Source organism: Chaetodon trifascialis, chromosome 13 (genome assembly GCF_039877785.1).
Source record: "Chaetodon trifascialis isolate fChaTrf1 chromosome 13, fChaTrf1.hap1, whole genome shotgun sequence".
Classification (NCBI taxonomy): domain Eukaryota; kingdom Metazoa; phylum Chordata; class Actinopteri; order Chaetodontiformes; family Chaetodontidae; genus Chaetodon; species Chaetodon trifascialis.
This window is the reverse complement of record NC_092068.1, coordinates 19,555,488-19,582,137: the sequence shown is the minus strand read 5'-3', so window position 1 is coordinate 19,582,137 and position 26,650 is coordinate 19,555,488. Positions and strand designations below refer to the sequence as shown.

Here is a 26,650-nt window from a genome sequence, read left to right as displayed (position 1 = left end):
GTGGAAAGATTGCAATCAGATTTTGTTTCAATGATTGGTTTCCCTCTGAAGTCTTTTGTTTGGCCACATTTTATTCCATATGATGAAAGATTAACAGATATACATATGATGATATGTCATCATTATCTCATGATTTCATATTTACATGAAATAAGTAGGTGCTCATCCTAAAAATAACAAGGAGGATTATAATACACTGAAGCCTTTTCAGGTGGCCTCTGATGATACAAAACAGGCAGCATTTCATTCTGAATCACATATTACAAGCTGTCTCAATTAGATCAGAGTTACACTATTGTCACTGCAGGGTAGAGTGGTGTTGACAACATCGCAGCATTTATCTCAGTGGTGACTGTCTCCTTTGAATCCCAGGATTGTGCTCTGAGTCAGAGCAAACTAAATGAGACTGTCCTTTTTAGACTGTGAAATCACTTAGACAGGCCCAATTTATGCAATATTCACTACAGCAGAGGTGTGGTGGTTTCTTTCATCCCTTCATATTAGATTGGTAGAATGAGGCCAGATACACTGATGACATCATGTTTTATTGGGCAAACAGATTGTGTGGCACAAAGTTGTAATGTTTTCTTTCAGCCGGGTGTGTTGATGATAAGTTTCCCTTGTTCCAGACTATCCATGCATAACTGAACTGGTCCGATAAGGCGAGGTGTCATGCAGAAAAGTCCTGCATTCTTGATCGGCTGAAATCTGCATGGCAGCTGTCCTTTATAACAGTTTCAGTTATGAGAGTAGGAACATGAAAGATTTGCTTACAGTCTCCCTGCCCCTTCCCTGATCAGGTGCCTGAATTTGCTGACAAGTAAGCAAAAATAGATGATCTCGTTGTTACGGTAATTGTATCAGGGTTTTAAAGATATGCAGTGATGATCAGATGTGTTGAAAAATTCCTCCACCTCTGCTGAAGTGATCATCCATCGATCAACCATACCATTACTGTGAAGACAACAACCACAATGGCCTTGATAGATGAGTAAATCTCTTTCCAAAGAAAGCAGCTGTTGTTTGCATCTGGTTGCTTTTAATTACACTGGAGTTATTGTTAAAATCCATCAATCCACTTCCGTCCATACACACAGTTTATGCATTTATAGAATTATTCCAAATAAATAGAATTTGATTAGATCAGTAGTTTTAGGATGCTTCGTATGGATTATCCTGGAAAAGGATCCTTCGTTCCTTTAAGGTGTGTGCATAAAACTGCTGTTATATAATGATGCTTGATGTCAAATAGCTAGCAGGAAATGAGTGATTGCCCCTCTCTCCTTCAGGGGAAACATTTAAGAATCATTATTCCACCATTATCATCCTTGCCAATGACTGTGGAGCACTCCTGCCTCCTGTCAGCGGGCTGTCTCCTGTATAATGGGCCCTGGGTGTCCATTATGAAGCCACAATGGCCGGAGACGCACTTTAGCCACAGTTTGCTGTAAGTGGCCAAGGGATGGGAGGTAGGGGGTATGGATCAAAAAAAGAAAAATGCATATGGAGTGAAGATCTCATAAAGATAAGCGAGATGAAGTACAAATTTCTAAGTTTCCTGCATTGACAGATGGTGAAACGAGAGAAATCAGTGACAGGTCTAGTGCTGCAGTAATTTTGCAAAACACCAACTGTGCAGCAGGCACAAAATAAAGGCTGCCAAGCATTTTTACAACAGCCTTTTTTGGTTACTTTAATCATGCCAAGATATCACAATTAATTTGGTCTTCTTATATTTTATAGCTGCAGTTAATTTGTTTATTCTATGAATTGTCAAAGAAATTGTGGAAATGCCCATTTACGTTGGTGAGAACCCAAGATGATGTTCTGTCCAACCAGCAGTCTAAAACCCCAAGAGATGCCATTTAAAATAATCTAAAACATAGAAAAGCAGCATCCTTTCACATCTGAGAAGCTTAAACTAGAGAATGTCTGCCATTTCCGGTTAATCAATTGTCAAAATGGTTGCTGATTAATTTTTATTACCATCTCATGTTGCTATCGCTCAATAGCTCAGTGACCCGCCCAAATTCACCATAGAAACACCAACGACGATCCAGAAGTAAGTAACCCCAGAGATAGGTAATCGCATGAAGAGTGCTCCCTCCACTCTAGATACCGCCTCCTCTTTATGTAAACAAGCAGGACCTTCGTGATTGATCTCAAACTAACACAGAGTCATCGGAGGAGACATTAGCAGCGTGTTTTTGGGCTGGAAATAACTTTTGACCACAAAACAGCAAAGGTAAAACATAATTTATGATTTAGCAAAGTTTTGTTTCTGCTACTCTTTGGCTGCTAGCTCGCTGAGTTTTCGTCGCACAGTGAGGAGGCAGACATCTTCGTGATCATCAGACTCTCTGCTTTCATATGATGCTGGGCTTTTGAGGTTTGCGTGAAGTCATGAAATCAGCAGATGCAGTACCTTTGCGCTATTTTCGTGTTTTCATTACATGTGCATATAATTTCATGGGGTATGAATTATGTTTTGTTTGGGTGGCAATGTTTGGTAGAGGCTTTTAACTGAGTTTTCTCCCCGTCATTCTGGTATGCTACAAGATAGGACTGGTGCTTCTTAGCGTGAGCATTGACCATCTGAACTGCGCACATGTCACGCTGCCCTGCAAAGTGATTCTTAATTAGTCACGGTAATACCGTATACCCCGGGAAAATGTGGGGAAAGTTTGACGGTATCAAAATTTGGATATCGCCCAACTCTAGTGGGGTTGTTTGCGGGGCCTTCACCTTCACTTTCCCAGCAGCTGGGAAACAGCAGACATGACTTTTCTTTGATCTTGAGAAGCAGCAGCATTTATTAACTGACCCATTGTAACCTTTACTATACATTTAGTGCCAGATTGACAACTCATTACAACCTTTTCCTTTGCTCCACTTGCATCCACTGTCACTCTCCCACCCGCTCTCTCACTGGCTCATCCACACACACACAATGGAGGACATCTCTTGTTTCATCTACTTTCTCAATGAGACAGACTTTGTTTGAGAAAAGGCTGCAGGCAGATTGCTGGAAAAAAAAAATCAGGAGAGTACATCAGAACGCAGATGATGAGACGACACTGGTTGCTCCGATTCCCTCTGAACAATTAAAGGACTGCAGGGTTTCTAGCTCCGCCTTTAAGTACGGGATCAGTGTGCAAGGTACTGAATGAAAAGGTTCTGTTGGTACTGTCCACTACTTTTGACAATGGAAACTCGTAAGCGCTCTAATGTGTGGTGAACTGAACCGGTCTGCTCGTTGGAAACGTGGCTGAAGTCCCTCTTTCTGTCTCGCTCCCCCACACACAGAAATAGTAACACACTTCCTGCTCTAGAGAAGAACATTGTCTTTTCTGCACTCTCCTGAGCATTCATGCAAAAAGCTGCAAATAATCCCTCTACTTCTCTTGTACTTCTACTAGAACAACTACAGTGCATCACCCTCGATGGCCTGACATCCCTGCTTTCCCTGCTCTTCCTCAGAGTGTTATTTAGTTGCCCCTGTACTTGTGATTTACAGAGCCTTAATGTAGTCTTGTGCTTGCAGTCAGCAGATGAAATCGTCATTTGTCACATTAATAGTCCTCCCCCTCTGCCTTGAATCACACACGTACACAACCCTTTCCCAGTATAGCTCCATTCAACACCCCCTCTTATCATCCTTCCTTCTCTCCCCCTCGTCACCCCTCCTTCTTAGACCTCCTCTAGTATCAGTGTGGATTTAACTTACCTGTGTATGTATATAAGATGTTCGTGTAGTGCAGTTCTTGTTGTGTCTCTCTTAGCGCTCAGTATGAACGGTTTGAATGATACTCTAATTTAGTCTGGGACTGCAGCGCTGTTGCTTTGTGCTAAATTTTGCAAACACTGAAGAAGACTGTATAATTACGTGGTATGAAATGCAGAGAATATTTAATTGCTGTTTTGTACAATACGCTTATCTGTTAATGTTGAAATTATAAGAGGCCTGCTGTTTGAGAAACAGTGACTTGAATTTTAAACGCAGCGTTTGTCGGCCTGTGTCACATGCAGAATTAGACATTCCCTGCAGAAGACAATTATGCAGCTCATAACAGAGATAGGCCTTAAAATTAAATGCAAATTCAATTTTATTCATTTAAACTTTTGCATTCGGATTCACATCACTTTCTCTTTGCTGCTAATTATCTGTTTCTGTGTTTTTCATCTTGTAACTGAAGAGAGTGTGTGTTTTGCTATCTTGTTAATATTGCCTGATTCGATGGGGTGAGTTTTAGCTTTCAATTTTTTTTTTTAGGTGAATGTTTCGAGACCTGAATAGCATAAAAAAAAACTCAGCTATTGTGTGTATGCACTTATCATATGGTCATTTTGGTTGAATGAATCATCTTTTTAGGTCATTGATTAACTGTCATATAATTTGAATAGCAGATAATGAATGCCTAATATGTCAGATCACCGCAACCTCAAGTCTACCCACTGTCATTAAATATTTACCACCACTTAGACAGAACAGCTTTTCTCATCAATTCCCTTCATATTAATAATGTCGAAGATGGCATTTTCATCCTTAAAAGTCATTTGGCATTTTGTCCCACCAGACATGCTGACCTGACCTAAGAGGATCTAAAGCAGATTCTTCCCAAATGACATGTGTAAATAAAAATGTAGGGACGTTAAGACCAAACACAGACATTACAAGCATGTGTCTGCCCTCTTAATCTGGGCTGGTTTGCAGATTTTCCCCATGTGTTCATAAAAGAGAGAGAGCGAGTCAAGGGTGTGCAGGACAATATTGAGTTCAGACTTCTGGGATGCATCATTTTGCATCTAACCTTCTGTATCCAGCTAAAATACTTCTGATTTCATATGTGACACATTCCTCCCACTCAGTCGCTGTTCTGTGCTTTCACTAAGACCCACACACTGACTCTTGTAGCTCTCTCATTCATCTGCTGTTTTCAAGTGACTGTTACCTCTAACAAGCATTTTCGCTTTAATCATCTGTCTCATTTTTGTCTGGGGACAAGGATTAGAGGATGCCCCCCACTGAATCTCTCATCTGCACATTATCATACAACTTCAGTACCAACCCCCTCTTCTTCTGTGATCTGTTCTCAACTGCAGAGGCTCAGATGTAATCCTAAGTAGGATACACAAAGAACCATCTTGAATTCTTAAGCCCAGTTTAGCGCACTTTCTTGAATATTGCACAGTGAAAAATGAAAAAATGATTTTAACATGAAAATCGTGTCAGAAGTGATTACCGTTTGAAATGGCTGGGAAAGCATATCTAACCATGTTTTATCCCATTCCTTCTCTTTTCTCGACCCCCTTTTTCTCCATATTTCTGATTTTTTTCTAATTTCTTTTTTTTCCCTCTGTCCCTTTGTACATGTCTGTGTCCTCCATCTTTACACTCTCTTCAAATCCTTGTCTCCGCACTTCTTTCCTTTCTGTTTTTCTATCCTCTGTCCAGCATGTGAGTTGATGAACCAGGGGATCCTTGCTCTGGTCACATCCACGGGCTGTGCAGCCGCAAGTGCCCTGCAGTCTCTGACAGACGCAATGCACATTCCTCACCTCTTCATCCAGAGAAACGGGGACGGTGCACCCCGCACTGCCTGCCAGTTCAACCCCAGCCCAGACGGAGAGAGCTACACCCTGGCTGCCCGTCCACCTGTTCGAATCAATGACGTCCTGCTTACGCTTGTGTCAGAGCTGCACTGGCAGAAGTTCATCATCTTTTATGAGAGCGACTACGGTGAGTTGGGACCAATATAGAGCAGTTGATGGTCAAATGTATCTCACAAACATGGTATTCATGCGTAAGATGATCTCAGTTCTTTCATTTAAATGTAAATGCTCCACAGCCAACTCTAATGGCAAGGGGGAGATCAGACTGCCACTGAAGTAAAGCCGTATTAACAGTAAGAATTCATATGCTGGAAAGAACAGACTGAGTAGGTAGTAAGATGAAAGAGCATCACTGCTCCCACACACACACACCCACACACACACCCACACACACACACACACACACACACACACACACACACACACACACACACACACACTGTGCATACACACAGCTAAAAAATAAATCAAAGTTAGTATAAACTGTAGGGAAAAACGTGATCTCATCGCCTCATTCAGCATTATTGGCATCCTTATGAAGAGACAAGTTTGAGCCTAATTGGCTCATTTGTGGCACCAGAGAATGACAGTGTTTCGCAGCAGTGCTTTGTGTATTCTCAGATGTTCTCCATTTTATATTATTCTCACCACGTTTCCCCGTGGACCAGACCTTTTCTGACCCACATTTGGCAAAAGGCAAAGGACTGTGGATCGAGGAGTGATTGGCAAGACAGTGAAGGACAGAGAGATGAAGAGAATATATTGCTGAAATGGCGTTCCTCAGATGATACTTTGCTACTGCTGGCTAATCTTTTTAGCGCTTGGAAGAGTGCAAACTAGGAGTGAGTGTAAATCTTTTATTTTTTTCCAGGACAGTGGAAACTACAGTTGATGTAGTGTATAGTAAAACAAGCCCTCAAGAGAGTACAGCCACCCACTGACCCTTTCCAAGTTTCCACCCCACAGTTTGGGCTCTGTGGTCGACCACAGTGCTCCATGTGAATGTGTGGGATATGTTGTTTCACATTTACAGAGATCTGTCCTTGGATTTGTTTCTGACATTGGCACTCTTTGTAGAAGGTGCGCTATCAGCATTGCATTGGATCGATTAAAATCCCACCACGGAGGAGCATCTGTCTATCTATCTGTCTGACAAACTGCTTTGCTATCTACCTTTCCTTTTTTCTGTCTGTCTGTCTGTCTGTCTGTCTGTCTGTCTGTCTGTCTGTCTGTCTGTCTGTCTGTCTGTCTGTCTGTCTATCTATCTATCTATCTATCTATCTATCTATCTATCTATCTATCTATCTATCTATCTATCTATCTATCTATCTATCTATCTATCTATCTAGCGATTCACCCTGTCTGTGCAAGTAGCTAGCTGTCTGACTGCTAGCTGTCTTGCTGTTTATCTGTCTTTCTGATTGACTTGCTGTCTCTCTGACTAACTAGCCCTCTGTCTGAGTAGCCAGCTGCCCGTCTGACTTTCTATCCATCCTCCTGCATTTACCACCCTTTGTTGTGCTATTCCATTCACTGAATTATGTTCTATAAGAAACTTTTTATGTACAGCACAGTACACTATAGCCTTAAATTACAAGTCCTGTGAGAGGGACCCTATGCCTAACGCATGAATGCTCAGTTTAACAAGGCACTGTTGGTGAGAAATAATGGATGGGAATACTAGTTCTAACAAAATAGCCTTCTTAAGTCTGCTAAATTAGGTGCTACAGAGTCAGCACCATTGACATTTGCGCTTGTGTTACACTGTTTAACTCTGCACTCGTTTAATTAAGGAATGTAGCGGCTAATTAGGATCCTCATCACAAAACAGTCAAAATACCCGTGGTGCCTGCCTTGAAGCGGTACTACAGTGACCCACACCACTGCCTTGAGAGAAATACTGTCTGCAAATCTGTTGGTGCTACTTAGGATTTAAAGAGATGGTGAACGCTGAATTTGAGCGTGAGACATACAAGTAGAGAGAAACAGCTGCAGCAGTTCACTCAGTTTTACTCGGATTATGTGTGGGTGTGTGTTTGTGTGTGCAGCGTTTCCCACAGAATGACGTGGGACTGCGGTTATATTCGTCTATCGGATATAGTGGGTTATTTCTTTTTTCACCACTGTAATTCTACTTAATTCTCTCACACTGGCTTGCCTCACCCCGCCTCCGTCTGCCTGTGTGCTGCCTTCGCTTTCCTTTTCAGCAGTATGTTTTATAAAGGCGCCCAAAAACGCAACTCACCTTTTAGACCTGTAATTCAGTTCTCACCACAGCAGGTGAACGCAGTTGGAGGAGGCTTGTCGTTAATGATGTAGAGTTTCGAAAAGGAATGGCAACGGCACCAACCAGGTGCACTTACAAGCTTTTTCCAAACATTGATGTGAGTAAGCCTGCGTCTACAGGACAGCACCACAGTCAGTGCATCTACAGGAGGGACGTAATTCCAGAGAACATTTGCTGTCATTCACTCAGATGGATAAAAAATAAGAATAAAAAAATGCTAAAATGGGTCCCCAAATACACTTTGATGGCCATCATTATACCCAGGTGGGAAACAGTGGTGTGTGTGTGTGTGGTAATTGAGTGAGTCATTTAACACGTTACTGACACTGATAAATGTCCTCAGCATTTACTTTGTCAAACTTGATTTGTATGAGTTGTATTTTTTAATATTTTTAATATACTTAAAGAAATATAAACGTGTTTTTCAACAAAACCCTTATTTTATTCAGCAATAGAAGCCAAAGTCTTCAACTCTCAAGTATAAGAAAATACAAGAAGTTCTACTAAACAAATAAACAGTTTAATATTTGTGAACATTTGTCTGAAATTACAAATGGATCAAAAAATGAGGAAACAAGATTACAGCCTTTGGTGTCTGACAGTTTCTGAGCCTCGGTTGATAGCAGAGAAGTGCTGAAGTTCAGTAACCAGCGCCGCACACCCACACTGGTGCTCTCAGTTGTTTGGCCTGATTAGATGTCTTTTCAGTTTTAGTTTTTTTGGAGAAATTCCTGTGGATTTGTTCAGGTAGCCAAAGTCTTTACACTTAAAGAGTCAGGGAGATGTCAGTCAAGTGCACTGTGTACACACTCACTAGATCCCGAGGAGTAGTCTAATCAAAAGAAACGACAAACACTTCTGTGAATGTACTCCACTGTTGGCTCGGAGCTTAACTGTCAGTTTTAGACCTGAACATGGGATTTGCTAAGAAACCGGATTAAAAGGCTGCTAGTTATAAAGGTATCTCCCAACACAAGGTGAAATGTTATTAATTACATTACGTATTACATTAAGTAAGGCTGCCTAAGTTAAAATCATAGTTAAAATCCAAATGCCAATTAATAACAAAGTCAGTTTAATAATTATTGAAAGAAAACATAGCAAGAATTAAAAAATCTTTAAGAGTTGTAATAAGTCCTCTGGCAGCTTTAGCGTATTAAACACATCACACCAATTCTCAGGTTTCTGCACCTGCTTCTAGTGTTTCACAGACTGGAGTTTAAAATACTCCTCACTGTACACTTGAGCCTGTTGATGGTCGTCTGTTTGCGGTCAGCTAATTGTTACTAAAGTTCAGTCGAAGTTGAAGCAGCTGTTCATTACTATGTGACACACAGTCTCTGTCTGCGTTTAAAACCTTTAACAGCCAATCTGTTCTCCGCTGCTTCCGACAAAATCTTCAGCATCCACACTGCTCTCAACCTCGTGATTAAATCCTGAACTATACCTCATTTCTTAGTCTAAAAATGTGTTTACATCATTTTGATTTGTGCTTTAAATGTTTTGTCCTCGATTTCCTGTTTTCAGTCTTATTATGTAAATCACTTTGAATTGCCTGCAAAGGTTGCCTTTAGAATACTGCTGTTTTTTTGTTTTTTTTTAAGCTTTTAATGGTTTTGGACAAAATATCCCTGATCATCCTGATCATCTGAACATCACCCACGAGACCTGTGATATCATCTGTTGTTCCCAGAATCACATCCAAACTTGGTGAAGCTGCTTTTAGCTGTATCCTCACGTCTGTAAAATCACTTTATTCATATTATTCATTCACTGTCTGTCTGTCTGTCTGTCTGTCTGTCTGTCTGTCTGTCTGTCTGTCTGTCTGTCTGTCTGTCTCTGTTTTTTGAGTGTCAATAGCCAGCTTTCTGTCCAAATGTAGCACAAGTTTTAACCAGAGTTACAGAAAATCAGCAAAGATGAAAATGCTAATCAATGCACATTATATTAGAAGAGGAGCAGCTGGTGGTGCTAATTCTCCAGTCAGGTTTAAACCAGTGCAAAAGAAGAGGTTGCGATGAAATCACATCATTAAAAGAGCACCAGTCAAAGCTCAAATGGTGGGAAACATGATGAGAATATGTCAACTCTGTTTCTGTCATGTGTTAATTTTAATTGATTACAGTTTACAGATCTGGTGTCTCTTCTATAAAAAGGTAGTGCAGGTAGTTCCACCTCACATCATGCCCTCTGCATGCCCACGTTCAACCAGATATGGTCAATGTAAAGAACCGCCTGTTGATGCATACAAGCCTGTGGGACTTTACAGTGAATCATGGCAACAGATGAGAGGAAGAGAAGGAAAACACATTTTTCTGGAACAGAAATCGAGGTGCTCTGCAGTGCACTTTGTGCGCCTGGCAGCACATTCATGTTCGCTGCAGTGGTTTTACACACAAAAAACAACTGAAATTGTACTTCTGATCTATGAACAGTATTATAAGATGTTATTAAAAACTATTGACGTTCTGCAGTTCTTTGATGCTGTTTGATGTAATCTTGGATTTCTCTAATCAATGGCGCATCATGATGAGTTTCATCAGTTCATTAGCATACAGTCAGGCCCTCTCCTCTGCGCTCCGGGGGTAGAATGTGATGGTGACAGAGCTCTGATGAAATATTGAGCAGACATTGATTTAAGATTGGAGTTGGCTCACATCTTTTCAAGTTGAAAGGTGCTCATTGAATAGTTATGGCACACATCAAGTGCAAGTAAATAACACTGCTGCTTTGAATGCTTATGATAACATGAATCTGTGATTAACGTTTGACATTATGTCACATGCTTTATGTATGTCCTGATTTGCTTTCTCAGTCTGTTTGTGTTTGCCTCATTTCATCAAAGCAGGTTCATGGAAATGGACCTAATGCCTGATTGTAATATAAATTCTCTTTGAGCAAAAACAAAGTTAGTTGGCAAAGTTTGTTTATGTTCTGTTATAACAACCTGAGGAGGAAAGCGTGAAACACCGCAAAGTATTTAATTCGATTTGAATTCGTATTTAATTCGATTCGAAAACATTTGGTCCGATACACTTAGTTTATTCAGCCAGAGGGCTGATATGCTGCTTAATAAGAGTTGATTCAGAATCAGTCATTAGCAGAAAGGTTGGTTGCGTTTGACCACAGAGTGATTTCTCAAGTCCATTTAGTTGTTTCTCTCAATCATTCGCAAATCAGAAACCAAAGCATTTACTTCAGGTGAACAAAAACACGCAGAATGGATTATCAGGTGTATTATCAGGTACAGTTTCTCCAGTAGATGTACAGAAACATTAAATACTTATTAACCACTTTCTCTTTTATATACTGTAGTAATCTCTTTTTTTTAGGATTAATATCCCTAATACAATACATAATATGTATTTTTCCATTAATGATTATGTGGTGTATTTCATTGGCAACTTTTCAGAAACTCTGCTTTCGTCTGTGTTCCCACTTCTCCGATCACCTTTCATGAGCACAGAGGTTTAGAACATCACATTGCTTCCAACACATGCCTCAGATCAGTGATCATCAAACAGCAGATATGAGATTATGTAACTTTACTCACAGCACAGGAGCTCAGATCAGGTTCTCAGCGAGCTCTCGTCAAAGCCTCTCGGTCTTCTCTCTTCAGCATTCTGTCTATGTTTAGCATGATAGGGGCAGGAAGTACAACGCCGTGACATCCCCTTCACTCAGAGAGTTCCTCCCATGATATTTGTCCCGTTCTTGATCCATCTCCAGTAGCTGTAGTGCAGATCTTTTTGGTGAGGTTTTCCAGAAATGCCTAGATGTAATTATGTTCTTCATCATGTGATTAGTTTCATTAATAGCTACAAGTCATGTGATGATCATTTTCTTGATTGTTTCATCATGAAGAAAACCAGAAAAAGTCACATTTAAGAATGTGGAAGCAGTAAAGTGACCAGGTTTCATCACATTTGGTGGCATTCTCCAATAGGAAACTTAGCTGCTATCCTGAGCTATCGACCAGAGCAGAAAACTTCTGTGCTGTGTTTTATTTTTAACATTACAATAACACGGCTGCAGGGTGCCTTGAGATTGTTTATCAAGTATATAAATCTATGTACACAGCACATGAGAGTAAAACATATGACTCATTGTCTAAAGCTGTGTGTCAGACAGTGAATCAAGTCAAGTCAATTTTATTTACATAGCCCAAAATCACAAATCACAGTTTACCTCAGGGGGCTTCACAATCTGTACAGCATACCACACTCTTTATCCTCGGACCCTTTAACAGAGGAAAAACGAAGAAAGGAACGAACGAAGAAAGACTTTAGCCATTAGATATCAGTTACAGTAATATGTTGGACTGTGGAGTCGGCACTGTCAAGGAATGTATTTTTCTTCTTCTGCCATAATCAGATTTGCTGATTGACTGTGACTATGAGAAGACACCATGCTGATCTGTGATCATCAGCGCGTTGAGGCAGTGTATCTCCATCTCCTGCAGTGTATAACTGTCTATAAAAAGATGGGAGTTTTGATTATTTCAGAAGTCTGAAAGATCATTTCATTCAATTACTTTTATCTGATGTTTAAAACTCATACCAAAAATGTCAGAATGAACATGTTCAGAAAATGTATCAGACGCATGATTTCTCTGCACTGAACTGAACGTGTTAAGTAGGAGTGAACTTTGTGTGATGGATGTCTCGATGTGGTGTCATAAGGCTGTGTTTTTTCTGTGTGCTGTGTCATCAATCTGTTGAGAGATCTTAGAAAAGATAGAGCACCTACTCGCACGTAGCCCCAGGCATCCCACTGCAGCATACAGAGAATGGTTCGAAACCTCATTATCTGTATTACACGTATCTAGATAATTGTTATTAGAATCTGTCAAATTTCCTGAATCCTTTTGTTTTTGGATGGTGAGAGCAACACCAGGAACTCCAAGGAGAGCGCAGGGTGAGTTTTGTGTTTTATTACAGCTTAAACAGCTGGCTTCTCCGACCTTAGGGCCAAAGAGTAGCTGGGTGTAATGAAGTGTGTCAGGGAAGCCAATTCACTCCAGTCACCACCAATGCATCAGTTGCATAAAAGGCACATTATGTAAACAGCTTCTGAGGCTTCACCTCTTCTGGTTCCATTTGTCATTGTACATTTTCTGCACATAATTTGATTCTCTGTTGTGAGACAGCGTGTTCCATAATTTCTTTCACAAGTAGCAGAAATAACCTTATTTTTATGCTGCTGTAGCTCCATAAGAAGCAGGACGACATTGTGCTACAGCGGCAAAGCGTCTTTATGTGATTTTGCCTTTTGTGCCTTCAGGAAAACAAGAGAGGACAAAATTATATGATAATCCTATAACCGTAAAGACCCTTCATGCCTTCTAAGATTCAGCTTTTTTTTAGTTTAGTTGTTTTTGGTTCTTTCTTAATTTTGTCCATTTTTGTTTTGCTTTCTTCCCTCCCTCCTCTTTCTGTCCCATCCTTCTCTCTCTCTCTCTCTCTCTCTTTTATAGCAAATACTGATTTTAGCAGTCTTACCGTTGCAGCTTGCAGCCATGCTGTCTGACAGTGCTGAAGTGTGGTCATGTGCCTCTGCTTTTTATTTGAAAAAACACAAAATAGACCCAGCGCATGTCAAGGCCACAAAATTCATCTCCCACTCCCACCCACTGAAAAACAAACTTGACGGCAAACCCTTGCATTGCTGTCAAGGACCGCGCAGCCCCTTGTGCATTGTGGGCATTCTTCTCAAACTGACCGGAGTGCTCAGATATCAGATGAAACTTTCATACACAAACAACTGTTTGTTGTTGCATTCAAATGACATTGACTGAAACCGCAGTTATGGGTTGAGTTCCTGCAGTGAATCCAAAGACATGGTTTTATTTTTACATTTGACCATGACCAGACACAATCCAGTCTCACGCTCATCTTGGCTTGTTTTGTGTAAGCAGCCATGTCTTTAAATAGACAGCGTTCTGCAGAGTGGCAGCAAATTGAATAAGTCAGTCATGCCATGCTTTGTTTGAAATCTGACACAACATGCCTATCTCTGAGGCCCACACCTGCTCAAACAGTAAGCTACTGAAAACACCTTGAATACAATTCAAGAGTCACTGTTTCATCTCTCAGGTATTAAATGTCCATTATTTTGAATATGAAACTTGCACAAAGCTTGTTACATTCAACCCTAAACCAGCCGGATTATGTTTTAACCAAGTTTACCAAAATTGCCTGCTCTGCTCACACAACTGATCTTAAAGGATGGCTCCAGGAATGGCATCGTCAGTGTGTTGGACCATCTGTCTGTCCACCACTTTGGTCCAGACTGAAATATCTCAACAGTTACCGCATGGATAGTCATGAAATTTAGTAGAGTCATTATTGGTGCCCAAAGATGGAGCCTAATGACTTCAGTGATCCCCTGACTTTTGCTGTAGCACCACCATGAGGTGTACATTTGTGGTTTTGACTCAAGTGTCTCTACACCCATTGGATGGATGGATCATTAAATTCGGTACGGACATTCTGATCTCCATCAGGGTGAATTACAGCAGCTTTGGTCATCTCTTCACTTTCCATATAGTTCCATCATCAGGTGAAAATTTAAATTACCTGCAAATACCTGCAAAACTAATGACTTTCTCCTCAGCCTTCAGCTGTGCTTTGTCTTCACTGCAAATTAGCAAGTGCTTACATACTAAACCAAGCTGGTATGTCAACATCCTAAACACAGCCTCACAGGGCTGTTAGTATGGCTGTAGACTCTTGTTGTAAAGGTTTGCAGTATGCTATCAGTATGCCTTTGTAAATGCCTCTTACAGTGTGCTTGCACAGTACTCACCGTTGTGGGTGTGTAAAAGGAAGCCAGCTATTGATTCTGTGTGAGAGGGTAGACAGTGGGTAGACTATCTGCAAACAAAAGCTTCTGTAAAATTGCCTTGTCATTTTATCATAACAAGGAGAGTATAAAAGGCCACTGAGGCACGGTTATAGGAAATCTTAAGGAAGGGTCGATTTTCTTGAACATCAGTAGGCTCCTTGGCAGGTCTGCCTGAGTTAACATGAGCTTAGTAATGACTGTGGAGCAGCTACATCTGTCTCTGCCCACCCTGTGGTGACTGGCTCTCTGTTAGAGGAGGAGAGAATTGGGCTGGGATTAGGTGTGAGATTGATTAAGCTGCTTTTGGTCCCAAGTAGGAGGTGGTTCCTAATGTAGAAAGTGCATTTATAACACAGGCAGGGTCTGAACGTAGACAAACACAAAGGATATCTCCTGCAGAGTCTGGGGCAAGTCAGTAACGTGTAATGTGAGGGTTAGGGTTTGTGACAGATCTGAGAAAATGAAGCAAGCCTTTTGGGAGGAGTAAAGACACTTCTGTGCAGGGATTGATTATATTCTGACAAATTCTCACTCAATCTGAGAGGGATTCCTCTGAAAATATTTCTAAATATTGTAACATACCAAATAATCAGTTTTATGGATTCTTGCCTATAAGAAGTTATGTAAAAAGTAAACAGATATAAGACATACACAGTATTAGTCCCATTTTGAGTTGGTCAGCATCAGTTACAGTGGGCAGTGCGTATAAAATGTTACAAGGAGAGAGGAAACAACAGTTGGTACTATAAAGATGAAATGGGCAGAAGAGTGGGAAACATTCTTCAACGAAAGTCACACAACAACCAATTCGTTATTTTGCAGAGAAGTTTCTTGGAAAATAAAAATGGGATATTTCTTGATCCCAGAAATCTTTTCTAAATATAAAAGATGATTAAGCTCTCAGTGCTGGAAGAACTGTGGTGGGAATAATGCAAATAATCTTTTTGATTTTGTAGAAGAGGTTTTAAAAATAACTGTATTTAAAAGGAGAGCAGATTTGGATACCAACAGGCTTCAGTCAATGATAATTATTTATTTAGGATCCTGACAATCACAGCGCTGGAGAACATGACAAAAGAAAGGAAAAAACAACCCCCAGATGGACTTTAGATGAAAATATTATAAATAAAACTACATCCTGTCCTCTCCTTCTCAAACAGACCTGTGGGCAGTTTTTGAGCTGTGTGCCACATCTGACCTGTGTTCAATTTAATTTTTTTATTAAATAATAATAATTATTTAATTTTAATTTAATTTTTGATTAAAAATTCTTCATGAATTGTAAAACTGGAAGCATTTATGAAAATTGTTTTGAAAAAGTCAAGTATGTTAAAAGAAGACATCTATAATGACATACTCTCTCATGCACTTCTTATTGTGTCATCTAAATTAATGCTACATTTAGGCCATAAGGTCTGTAACACTGCCAGGTAATTTCACAGGGAGTGAACATGCAGGTGACCTTCACTAACTGGCTTTCCATAAGAATAGGGAGAAGAAAACATAAAATATAGAAGCAAAGGGGTGTAAAGGGAGAGAAACTGTAGAAATATGGAGAATACTTTTCGCTAGGTTTTGCAGTGTATATAAATACCATTCAGGAAATAGCTTTACACCTGATGGTATAATAAACCTCATCTGGAAAAACTCACCAGGAGCCAGAATGTTCATCACTATCATAGTAGGAAATTCTAGGAAGTAAGACATATACAGATACTGTAAATAGATATTGCTCCATTATTCTCCTCACTGACAATTGTTTATTACCAGTTGGAAATGAACAAATGAATCCTGAACGACCACACAGAAGGCACTTAACCTTTACGTGAAAGGGTAAAATAATTGCTGAGGCCTCATTTGCCTAGTTCTGTGCTGATGGTCCACAGTCAGGTGACAAAAAGTACAAGTTCAACAAAATGTCTCAAGCCTGTTGTCAGAATCCCAACAGATTATTTTAACCCTAACCTGACCCAATTTAAAAATTTAACCCTACGGTCTTGTGTGGGGCTGATGTTCCTGTTTTTATTGATATCTGATGCTGTATTATTTCCAATTTTTACTATTATGTTTTAGAAGTATGTCGCCCCAAGCGTGTCAGCCAAACTTAAGTAGGGCATTTAATTTTACTCCCCACTGAGACTAAAACTCACATGGCGGTGTCGGAAGCCAAAGATACAGTGACTGGGCAGCATCTTTGTGACCATTCACCAGGCCTGGACTGAGATAATGATTCAGTTCAGGAGCTGTAACTCCAGCCGAGCCCACCCTGCACATTCAGACCAGAATGCTTGTACGGGAAACATTTTGTGGACAGAGCTTTTCTTCTCTTTGTATGTGACCAACAAAAGAAACAGTGATGCAATATATTCATTCCTGCCGAATGTATAATAGTGAGCCACTGCTTTCTAAAACTTGCCAGATGAATGGACCACAGTGAAACGACCATAACCCTTACCCTAGACCCCCTGCAACCAAACAATGCAGAAAAGCGGAGGGCCAAGTTTTAAGGGTGAGCAGTGATCATTTTAATGTCAATAGGCTTGACAGAAACCACAGTAAATGTTTAGTAAATCATTCATCCCTGTACATAAAGCAGGAAAACACAAACCGTTATCTGTGAAGTCGTGCGAGAGCAGAGTGATTATACCAACAGGAGATGAGATCAGTGACAGTTTGTCATTACTATCACTCGTTTGTCAAGCCACACGTTGTAGTGGTTTTGTATGGGACTGCATTCTATTTAAAGATCTTGCTAATGATTTGACCACCTTTACTTCCATGCATGAGGGGGTCAGAATATTACAGTGATTTCCTGGTGTGAACATGCAGTTTCCTCATGCATGTACCCTGACATGCTGCAAACTAGCATTTTGTCATCAGTTCACTGTTCCCCCTACTCGCCATTGTGAATGTCGCAGCATTGCGCAGCATCTCCTTTAGTGGTATGTCTTGTTTACACCCCCACCCCCCCATTTGAGCCTCACATTTCTCTTTTTTTATTTAAAATCTGTTTTCCTTCAGTTGTGTTCGAAATCCCACCCCTACATTAAAAGTGGCAGAGCTGTAGGTACAGATCGATTGAATGTAGCTGCCTCGTCTTGTTTTCCACTTGCAGTTGTTTTCATTCTTCTTGTGTGTTAAGTCTGCCCTGATGCTTGGAGCCTGTCAGTTGGCCTTGCCCCTGTCTGGAGCTGCCTTTTGATCAGTGTTTTGATGGACTACTGTTCACGCACTGTTATGCTGTATTGTGTGATGTAAGACCATATTAAGTTTTTATTCACCTTGTATTTCTCTTCTGAAAAATATTGGGTTTGTTTGTCTCCACAGGCCAGTTCATAAAACATGATGTGCATACAGACAGACAGGCAGACAGGCAGGCAGGCAGGCAGGCAGGCAGGCAGGCAGGCAGGCAGGCAGGCAGACAGACAGGCAGACAGACAGGCAGGCAGGCAGACAGACAGACAGACAGGCAGGCAGGCAGACAGACAGGAGGACAAAGACTGACTGTCTGCACGTGATATGTGCAAATTTCTACATACATCTAAAACAGCAACCTGTCCTCTGATCACACATATGAAGGACCCCCTTTTGATTAGAAGACAAAATGTAATTCATTTACTCGTATTGTGAGAATGAGTATCTCTGTGTATCGATTGAATTTGTCATTTGCAGACATTTTCTATTATCCAGAGTGTGTTGGACTCATTCTGAGTGTTTTTTAATCAAAAGATTGTGTTTTTTAGCTACTAAAATGGCTTCAATAAAAGACTGTTAAAAAGTCATTATACAATTGGATCTAACTGAAAATGCCATTTTATAAGCAGCACAAATCCTAAGTAGTTGAATTGTTAATTGTTATTACTTAATAACTCTGGTGACTAATCAGCTGCTACTTTGTCTTTTTTCCACATTTTTCTTGTTGCTTTTGTTATGGGAAGCATTTTCTAACCTTTGCTCGTCTCCAAGAGGTCCCCTTGTGCTGTTAATTGCATTGATTGCAAAGAAAAAAACTAAAATCCCAGTGAAAATGATTTCAAACTGCTAAAATCCAGAGACGGTTAGCATGAGGAGAAGATATAAGCCCATATTTCAAATTTCAGTCTTGAGCTGAACTCCTGCTTGAAGCTGCGGAAATCATGACTGACAGAGTTACTGCTGTGTGATATGCAGACTTTATGTCCATGCTGTAAGATATCAGTTGTCCCTTTATTCAGATAATATAGACATGTTTACCCTTTAATACCGTGTTAGCAGAGAGTATCTGTCTGCAGTATTTTTCTGACTTTCTGCCTCTCTGTGTTGCTGTAGTCGCTCTTGTGGCAATGCATAACACACCTGATAAATTTCAGATTTACAAAAAAATAAAATTAACTGATGTTGAAGCAAAAATAATAGCGCTTGCTTTAACAGTCTCATCTCAATTTTGAGTAAACACAGGTTGGTAGTGAAGCCATTTCTCAGACTTTTCTGCTTGGATTGCAGCACAGCTTGAAAGCTCAGTAAAAACCTCAGAGCCCTTTGATCATGATATGCTCATTTCTGCATTGCTCCAATCCAAGAGGGAGTCCCACTTTAGTTACAACTCGAGTGAGATAGAGCTGAGAAGGATTTAAGAGCAACTTCATGGGGTATTTCTCAGTCTCCCTCCATCTGTCGCTCCTCCCTCTTAGATCACAGATACATACTGTTAAGTAAAAGACAGCAAAAGGACAGTGAGAAATCCGAGTACTGAGAAAGTTGCCATTCGTCAGAGCGAGAGAGCAGAATGCTGATGCAGGAGAGGCGGAGAAGGGTAAAGTTTTGATATCTAAAACTTTCAGGAGTAGATTTGTGTTCAGAAACGAAGCTTGGGTAAACATGTCCAGAAATCAGACCTTTAATTCCACGTTAATCCTCTTTACTGCAGCCCCGTCCATGGCTGACACGGTTGCCCCATGGAAAAGCTTGCTACCGGTTTGGAACGCTGGCTTTGAAGTCCGATGTTTCTATCGGGGGTCCTCGAATAGTTATCGCATGGTTGCTTTCACTCGGCTTTTCATGGGATTAAAAACTGTTTGTTTGTTACAGTATGTTTCTTCTATTTTCCATTTGAGAGATGCAAGGTTTTCACAGCGACATTACAGGATGTTGCAACTGAACGTGGTTTTTGTCTTTTTAGATCAGATATTTTGCTGTCCAGAAATAAATAAATAATAATAACATTATTTATATAGCATCTTTGATACAAAGCCCAAAGTGCTTATCTAATCGAGATTGGATGAACAAATAACAATGAGATGAAAAATGCACGTTGGAGCAGTGGTTAGCACTCTTGCCTCACAGTAAGAAGGTTCTGGGTTTGAACTTGCTGGCTTCCTCCCACAGTCCAAAGACATGCAGGTTAATTGTTGACTCTGACATGCCATAGGTGTGAATGTGAGCCTGAATGCTTGTTTGCCTCTATGGTGAACTGGCCACCTCGAGGGTGTACGCCATCGCTGGGCCGGTGTCAGTTGGGATCGGCTCCAGCCCCCACGGCCCTGCAAAGGATAAGCGGTAATGGATAATTGGATCTGTTTCCATGTGGATCCAATCTGAACTGAATTGTTCTTGAAGGAGTTAGTAAGCCTCTAATAGGTAGATTGTTAAAAATCTGTGTCAGTTCAGCTCATTTATGCAGGTTGTACAACATTCATGTTAAGACATCATAGACATAGTGTGAATAATGATCCAAAACCAGCTGACAAAGCCTCTAGGATGAGAAATGACTGTCTGACAACTTGTTACTTTGTGTACGTGAGTTAGTAATTTGTTTGCTTATTCAGTCACAAATATATATAAACATCTTTATACGCTCTGGGTATAAATCACATTGAAGAACAGAAAAAAATATGAAGTCACATTCTACTTATTCCATAGTCAATATCCATGTTTTTTTTATTTTTATTTTTATTTTTTGCAGCCTATTATTGTACACAGAAAATATTGTCGCCAAAATTAATTGCAGTGGTCCAGTCGTGAAACAGTAGGGAAGGAGCAATGATTTACTCACAAATTGTGTTTGTGCTCCAACAAAAGGAAAGATTACGCCGAGCTTTTTCCCATTTTATCCAAAGCAACTCCACCAAGGGTAATAGTTTCAGTTTAGAGACAAAGAAAGTCAACAGGTGTGTGTGTGTGTGTGTGTGTGTGTGTGTGTGTGTGTGTGTGTGTGTGTGTGTGTGAGAGATTGGAAGGCAAAGAGTTTTCAAAGAGTGCTGCACTAAGAGTTTGGCGACACTTCAAAATGATGAATGATTTAATTTCATGTTTTTGTTCTACTCTTTGAACATTTTTATTCTGTAAGTATTTATGTTACCCTCAAAACAAATTGCATTACAACAATGGCACAAAAACATCGCGTATTGCATCTAATTCTTTATGGTTTGCTTCATGTTGTACTTAGTCATATTGCCGTTTCACTTTGCCCCAAGCTATAGACTGAGAAATGGGGGAGATGTGCCAATGTGTTGCTTCACTGCTCAGACCAGGTCAAGCTCTTTCTTTTTAGCTTAATTTCCGTTTTTTTCCCCTGAGCATATAAAACTATGTGCCGTATCACCCCAAATAACGACCACACACCCTTATGGTATGATGTTTGTGCATGTGAAGTGCATTTATGCAGCCATATGTGTGTTTGATCCAGTCTGCACTAAAGCACTTGATGTCTCTTGAACACACACACACACACACACACACACACACACACACACACACACACACACACACACACACACACAAAACATCAGCATCAGTTGTGGATGCAGAAGCGATTTTGGCCTGCCTGTCTTTAACAATGCGGCATGACTTGGCACATGCTGTGCTGCTGCTCCCCCTGTGACTGCTGGGATTGGTGTGCTTATTGTGAGCCCTCTGCTGCACATCACCTTTTTATTTGTGTGTGCAGACTTCTTTTAAGTGGTTTCCTGTATAGAGAATACACACACACACACACACACACACACACACACACTCACACACACACACACACACACACACACACTCAGATCTCTGAGGACAGCAACACCTGCCTGCAGTTTCATATGCTGTAAACCCCAGGAAACAGAAAGACAGGAGTGCTTGTTGTGTTTTGTCACGCTTTAGATCAGGAGCAAAGAATGAAACCTGCCTTGAAGCTTTTGGAATGGAGCCTGCAGCAGAGCCATGTGCAGGTGTTGAAAATACAGGTTGTTTACGCACAATTATGATTAAATGCTCTGGGAATAAAGTACTCTATAACATAGCACCTGCCAAAAGTGTTATTCTTTCTCTGTCTGTTTGTGGCCCCCAGTAACATCAACCCTCTGTCATTTTTTCTCCTCTTTCAGACATCCGCGGTTTGCAGACCTTTATGGACCAGTCGTCTCGGCTGGGTCTAGATGTCTCCCTGCAGAGGGTGGACCGCAACGTCAGCCGAGTCTTTACTGACCTCTTCAACACAATGCGCACAGAGGAGCTCAACCGGTACCGGGACACTCTACGGCGAGCCGTGCTGCTCATGAGTCCTCGAGGTGCACAGGTGTTCATCCACCAGGTAGGCTACACTGCTGAGGCTTTTCTTCATCAGGGGATCAGCAAGCAGAGAGACAGTGAAAACAAGCATTTATGCAGTAAAGATGATGACCCACAGAAGAGAAACAGATTTGCTTGGCATCCCTAATCTCACAACTGATAAAGATTTAGTTGCCTATGTCGTAAATGATAAACAATATAATTATTGAGCAGTAGGAGATGAATTGCCTAGTTTTCATTGGGAACATGCCACTAAGACCAGACGAGTGACCCTTCCCTTGTTAAAACTGATGAAACAAGATGCAACTGCCTGTCCGCACCCCTGTAGTGCTCTGACAAAACCCAAAGCAGATGGCAGAGATCAGACTGGGGTGTGTTTTGCCTTCAATATTGAGTTGGAGAGAAGAAAACCACATTTCAGGTGCCGGTATTCTGCATCAAACGTTCCAGATACATCTCTGGACGGCAGAAACAGTAAGTCTACCGTAAAACATTAATTCAACCTTCTCTGCACTGCCAGTTCTGTTTGAGTTTTGTTTATTGTACAGATCAGCAACGCTGCATGTAACCCCAGGCAAAGTTCAAACCAAGTCAAACCAACTGTGTGTGGAGCCACAGAGGATTTGCATCTTTCTCAGCTTATACTATCCTAACTTGGAAGCTGTTACCAACCTCTCCCCTAGTTTCTCCATCCACATCATTTTTATTAAATATAGCCGTCAGAATTAGGAGACCATGTAGGAGTTGATGCATCCAACTCTCACTTTAGTGTATATCTTTTCCTCATTCATTGCACCATGCTAAGTTCAAAGTTTATCCAGCTGCCCTCTCTTCAGATCAGTTCATATGTGAACTGCTGTGTCCGTGGCTGACCTAAATACCAGTCAACTAAAAATAGTTGAGGTAGGTGTTGTAATAAATGCTTCTCTCTGCTCTCCTCACTAATGGCAGCCAGAAGTTGAAGGATTTCTTTTAATCTTCTTCTCAGTCAAACCGTGTCAAATAATAATGTTCGGTTGTGTTCTGGTGTGAGTGAAAAACAGACTTGCATGGCATTGGCAGTGATGGAGAAAAATATGGCCACATAGAAGCGAACTGAGTGTCTTGTTTTGCCCAACAAACACATCACAGTCTGACACTTAATCTTCTCTTTCATCTGGCAAGGCCAGTGAAACACTGATAAAATATTGAAGATTTTCCAATTCAAATTCAAAATTTTGGACCTCAGATTCAGGGCAGTAGACAAAGGGATGCTAAAATATGATTGCAGATAAAAGGCACACACCCTGTTAACAGTAACAAAGCTCTTTTCTTTTACATCTTGCAATATCTCCTCTTAATATTTGTATATGTTTATGTGTCTGCCATGGCTGAAGGCATTATGTAAGGCATTATATTTTCAGGTCGTCTGTCCCATTCTCATGAAGGCAATATCTCAGGAAAGGCTCAGGAATTTCTTGATTTGGCACAAACATCCACTTGGGATCAAGAATTAACTGATTAGAGCTTGGTTGTCAAAGGTCAAGCTCATTGACATAACATTTTATATCTAAAGGGTCAAATGTCAACTTGACTGTGACATCATAATGTTCTGCAATAACACTTTTCTGGCCAGTATTTAACACCATATCTCAGGAGCAGAAGGGCAGATTGTGACTATATTTCACATGTGGTCAAATACTGAACTGGTGACACTCATCTTGGGTGTCCACCTTGAAACTGTGCTGATTGTATAGATCCTCTGTGCTGTTGGGTCGAAGATGTGTGTGAAGCATCCACGTCCTACAATTTGTAGCTTCTGTGCAGCATCATCCATAGTTGGAGCATCATAGTTCACCACAAGCTCATTGGTTCTGCTGATATTGAGCTTCAGGTGTGATGAAGCTCTCTGGCTGTCCTCTGTATTACTCTGTAAAAGTAGTCTCTAAGTGAAGACAGCATGTTTCTCACTGGAAATTCTTCAGTGGAATCACACATGTCTATATGGTGATAAATTGGATTAACCAAAAAAAATACACTTAATACCTGTAATTGAATTCCTTCAAAGTAAATGGACTGTATTATATTTATGGTTGTCAGAGGCATACAGCCACAAGGTGGTAATTGTAGTTGTTAACCAAAAGGCAAATTCATAGTCTATGACAAATCTATTTTGGATGTTTTATAAGTCAGCTTTCAACATCTTTGCTATTCAACTCCCATCAAAGCAAAATGTCATCCAAATAAGTCACAGCTACAGAGACAGTAGACCAATGCGGTTGATTTTACAGAAAAATGGGATGCTGAATTAACAGTGAAAAGCATGTATTTATGATGTGTCAGCATTTGACAAACAATCTGCACATTTCATATCATTTGAATCAGCAGAGGGACACACACACACACACACACACACACACACACACACACACACACACACACACACACACACACACACACACACACACACACATTAGATTAAAAGACATTGCAGAGAATTTAAAGATTGGCATCTTATTTTGTGTGAAATGTGTTAAATGTCAAGTTAAAATTAATAGCTATTAGTATTTCTCATTTTACTTTCCGTATTCTTCACAACTTCTAAATTTCTTCTAAATTGCTTCTTAAAAACACTGACATAAAATGGTGTATCAAGGCTGCTGTTTCATGTTTGGTTTATTTTCATTTTCGGAGACACTGAGAAGGTATATTTCTCTTGGTGCAGAACCTTTTCACATTTTGTGTAATGTCACTTGCCATGAAAGAAAGACTTAACACTAAGCTCTGCATTATGACATTTCTGTAGGCCACTATAAGTATACTTATCCATCTTACTTTGCGAACAGGAGTCAGTGCTAAAGAATAGATAGAAGGAACTTAAACTTAAGTCATGATGACGCATGACGCTTTGTAAAAGGAATGTAAAACATACGTCCAAATTTTCATCCTTTTATTGCATTTGGAGCTCACTTGCATTTAAACAACGCTGGAGAATAAGAGAGAATCTGTTACAGCGCTGTGCTCTATGTTCTGCAATCCTGTCCGTAACTGAATCATTGTCTTAAAACCATGAGAAAACACATGGCATATATATGCAGCATACATGTTATTGTGTCTGTGTCTGGAAAAGTTTCACTCTCGATAAACTTCAGCTTAACTCTGCAGATGTTTTGCACTGACTTGTTTTGTTTGTTTTTATCTATTGTCAGTCAGATGCAATAGAAAACAGTCTTAACTAACAGTGGGTCAAAAACTTGTTAGCTTCATGTAAATGCCCCAATATTAATCTGAAGTTGAAGCACTTAAATACAAATATACCAGTGCAGTTTGAGAATACGCCAACGCTTTCAAGTTTCATTAGTGACATTCTGCTTTGATCTCTCCCTGTACTCCAAAGACTTCTGTTTTAGTACACACACACACACACACACACACACACACACACACACACACACACACACACACACACACACACACACACTGCTGTAGACATCTTTTCTTCTCATAAGTTTGCATTTAATCTCGCCAATTATATTCTTAATCATTCCTAATACAATTAACATGTGGCATCTTGGGGACTGAGAAATCAACACAGCTTCCCATTCAGCACAGCTCCCAGATGCTCCTGTGAATATGGTAATATATGACGAGTGGTGGAGATTGGTTTATTCATCACAGCGTCATTGATACCTTGGTAACTGTTGTCACGGAGCGTACCCAATCTCCACCAGAGATACTCGAGGAAAAATGTAAATACTGTATGCTAATATCTAAACGGCAAATGATGATGGTGCCTTGGAGAATTAAGTACTCATGAACTGTTTCAGCATGAGGGAAAACGGTAGAGTTGCCATGGTGATGAGAAACTGGCACAATGCCGGATCGAGAAAATCCAATCCAAATTTCACAATGGTCATGTAACTATAAGAAGTGTGGGTAATTAAGGGGATTAATGTATTAATGGACTCAACTATTTGGGCAAGGATGCATTAATGCAGTGTATTGTTAATGAAACATGTGGCAGTGCTGCTTACCACATAGACCTGCTCTGCTTTCTGCTCTTTTCTCAGTTTGTCATCTGTGCATTTCAGAGGTTGTTCAGCCCCATTATTTTCTCTGCCTCTCTTCTACTCTGCTCATCGCTCATTCATTGTATTTCTAGTAAATGGATAGACTACTAAGCAGACCTACAAAGAGTCATGAAACGAAAGCAAATAAATGCACTACAACTATGATGAGAGTTGCAAAATGACTACAAAGAGATGTGAAACAACTACAAAGAGACCGAAAACAGCACGAGTCACAAAAGATAGCAAAGAGATGTAAAATGGCTGCGAGAGATGCAAAATTAGACACAGAAAAGACACAGAGCAACTGCAAAAGAGGCACAACATA

The 26,650-nt window shown here is 40.4% G+C and overlaps 1 protein-coding gene across 4 annotated transcripts in view; it reads left to right on the top strand.

Moving 5' to 3' along the window:
• Nucleotides 1–26,650, top strand: part of grid1a (glutamate receptor, ionotropic, delta 1a) — a 232,473-nt gene that overhangs the window by 130,439 nt on the left and 75,384 nt on the right. For all 4 annotated transcript variants that reach the window (XM_070977037.1, XM_070977036.1, XM_070977040.1 and 1 more), the window contains 2 exons: nucleotides 5,456–5,740; nucleotides 22,093–22,298. In XM_070977037.1, coding sequence (XP_070833138.1) covers nucleotides 5,456–5,740; nucleotides 22,093–22,298 — 491 coding nt within the window. The remainder of the gene's footprint in view (nucleotides 1–5,455; nucleotides 5,741–22,092; nucleotides 22,299–26,650) is intronic.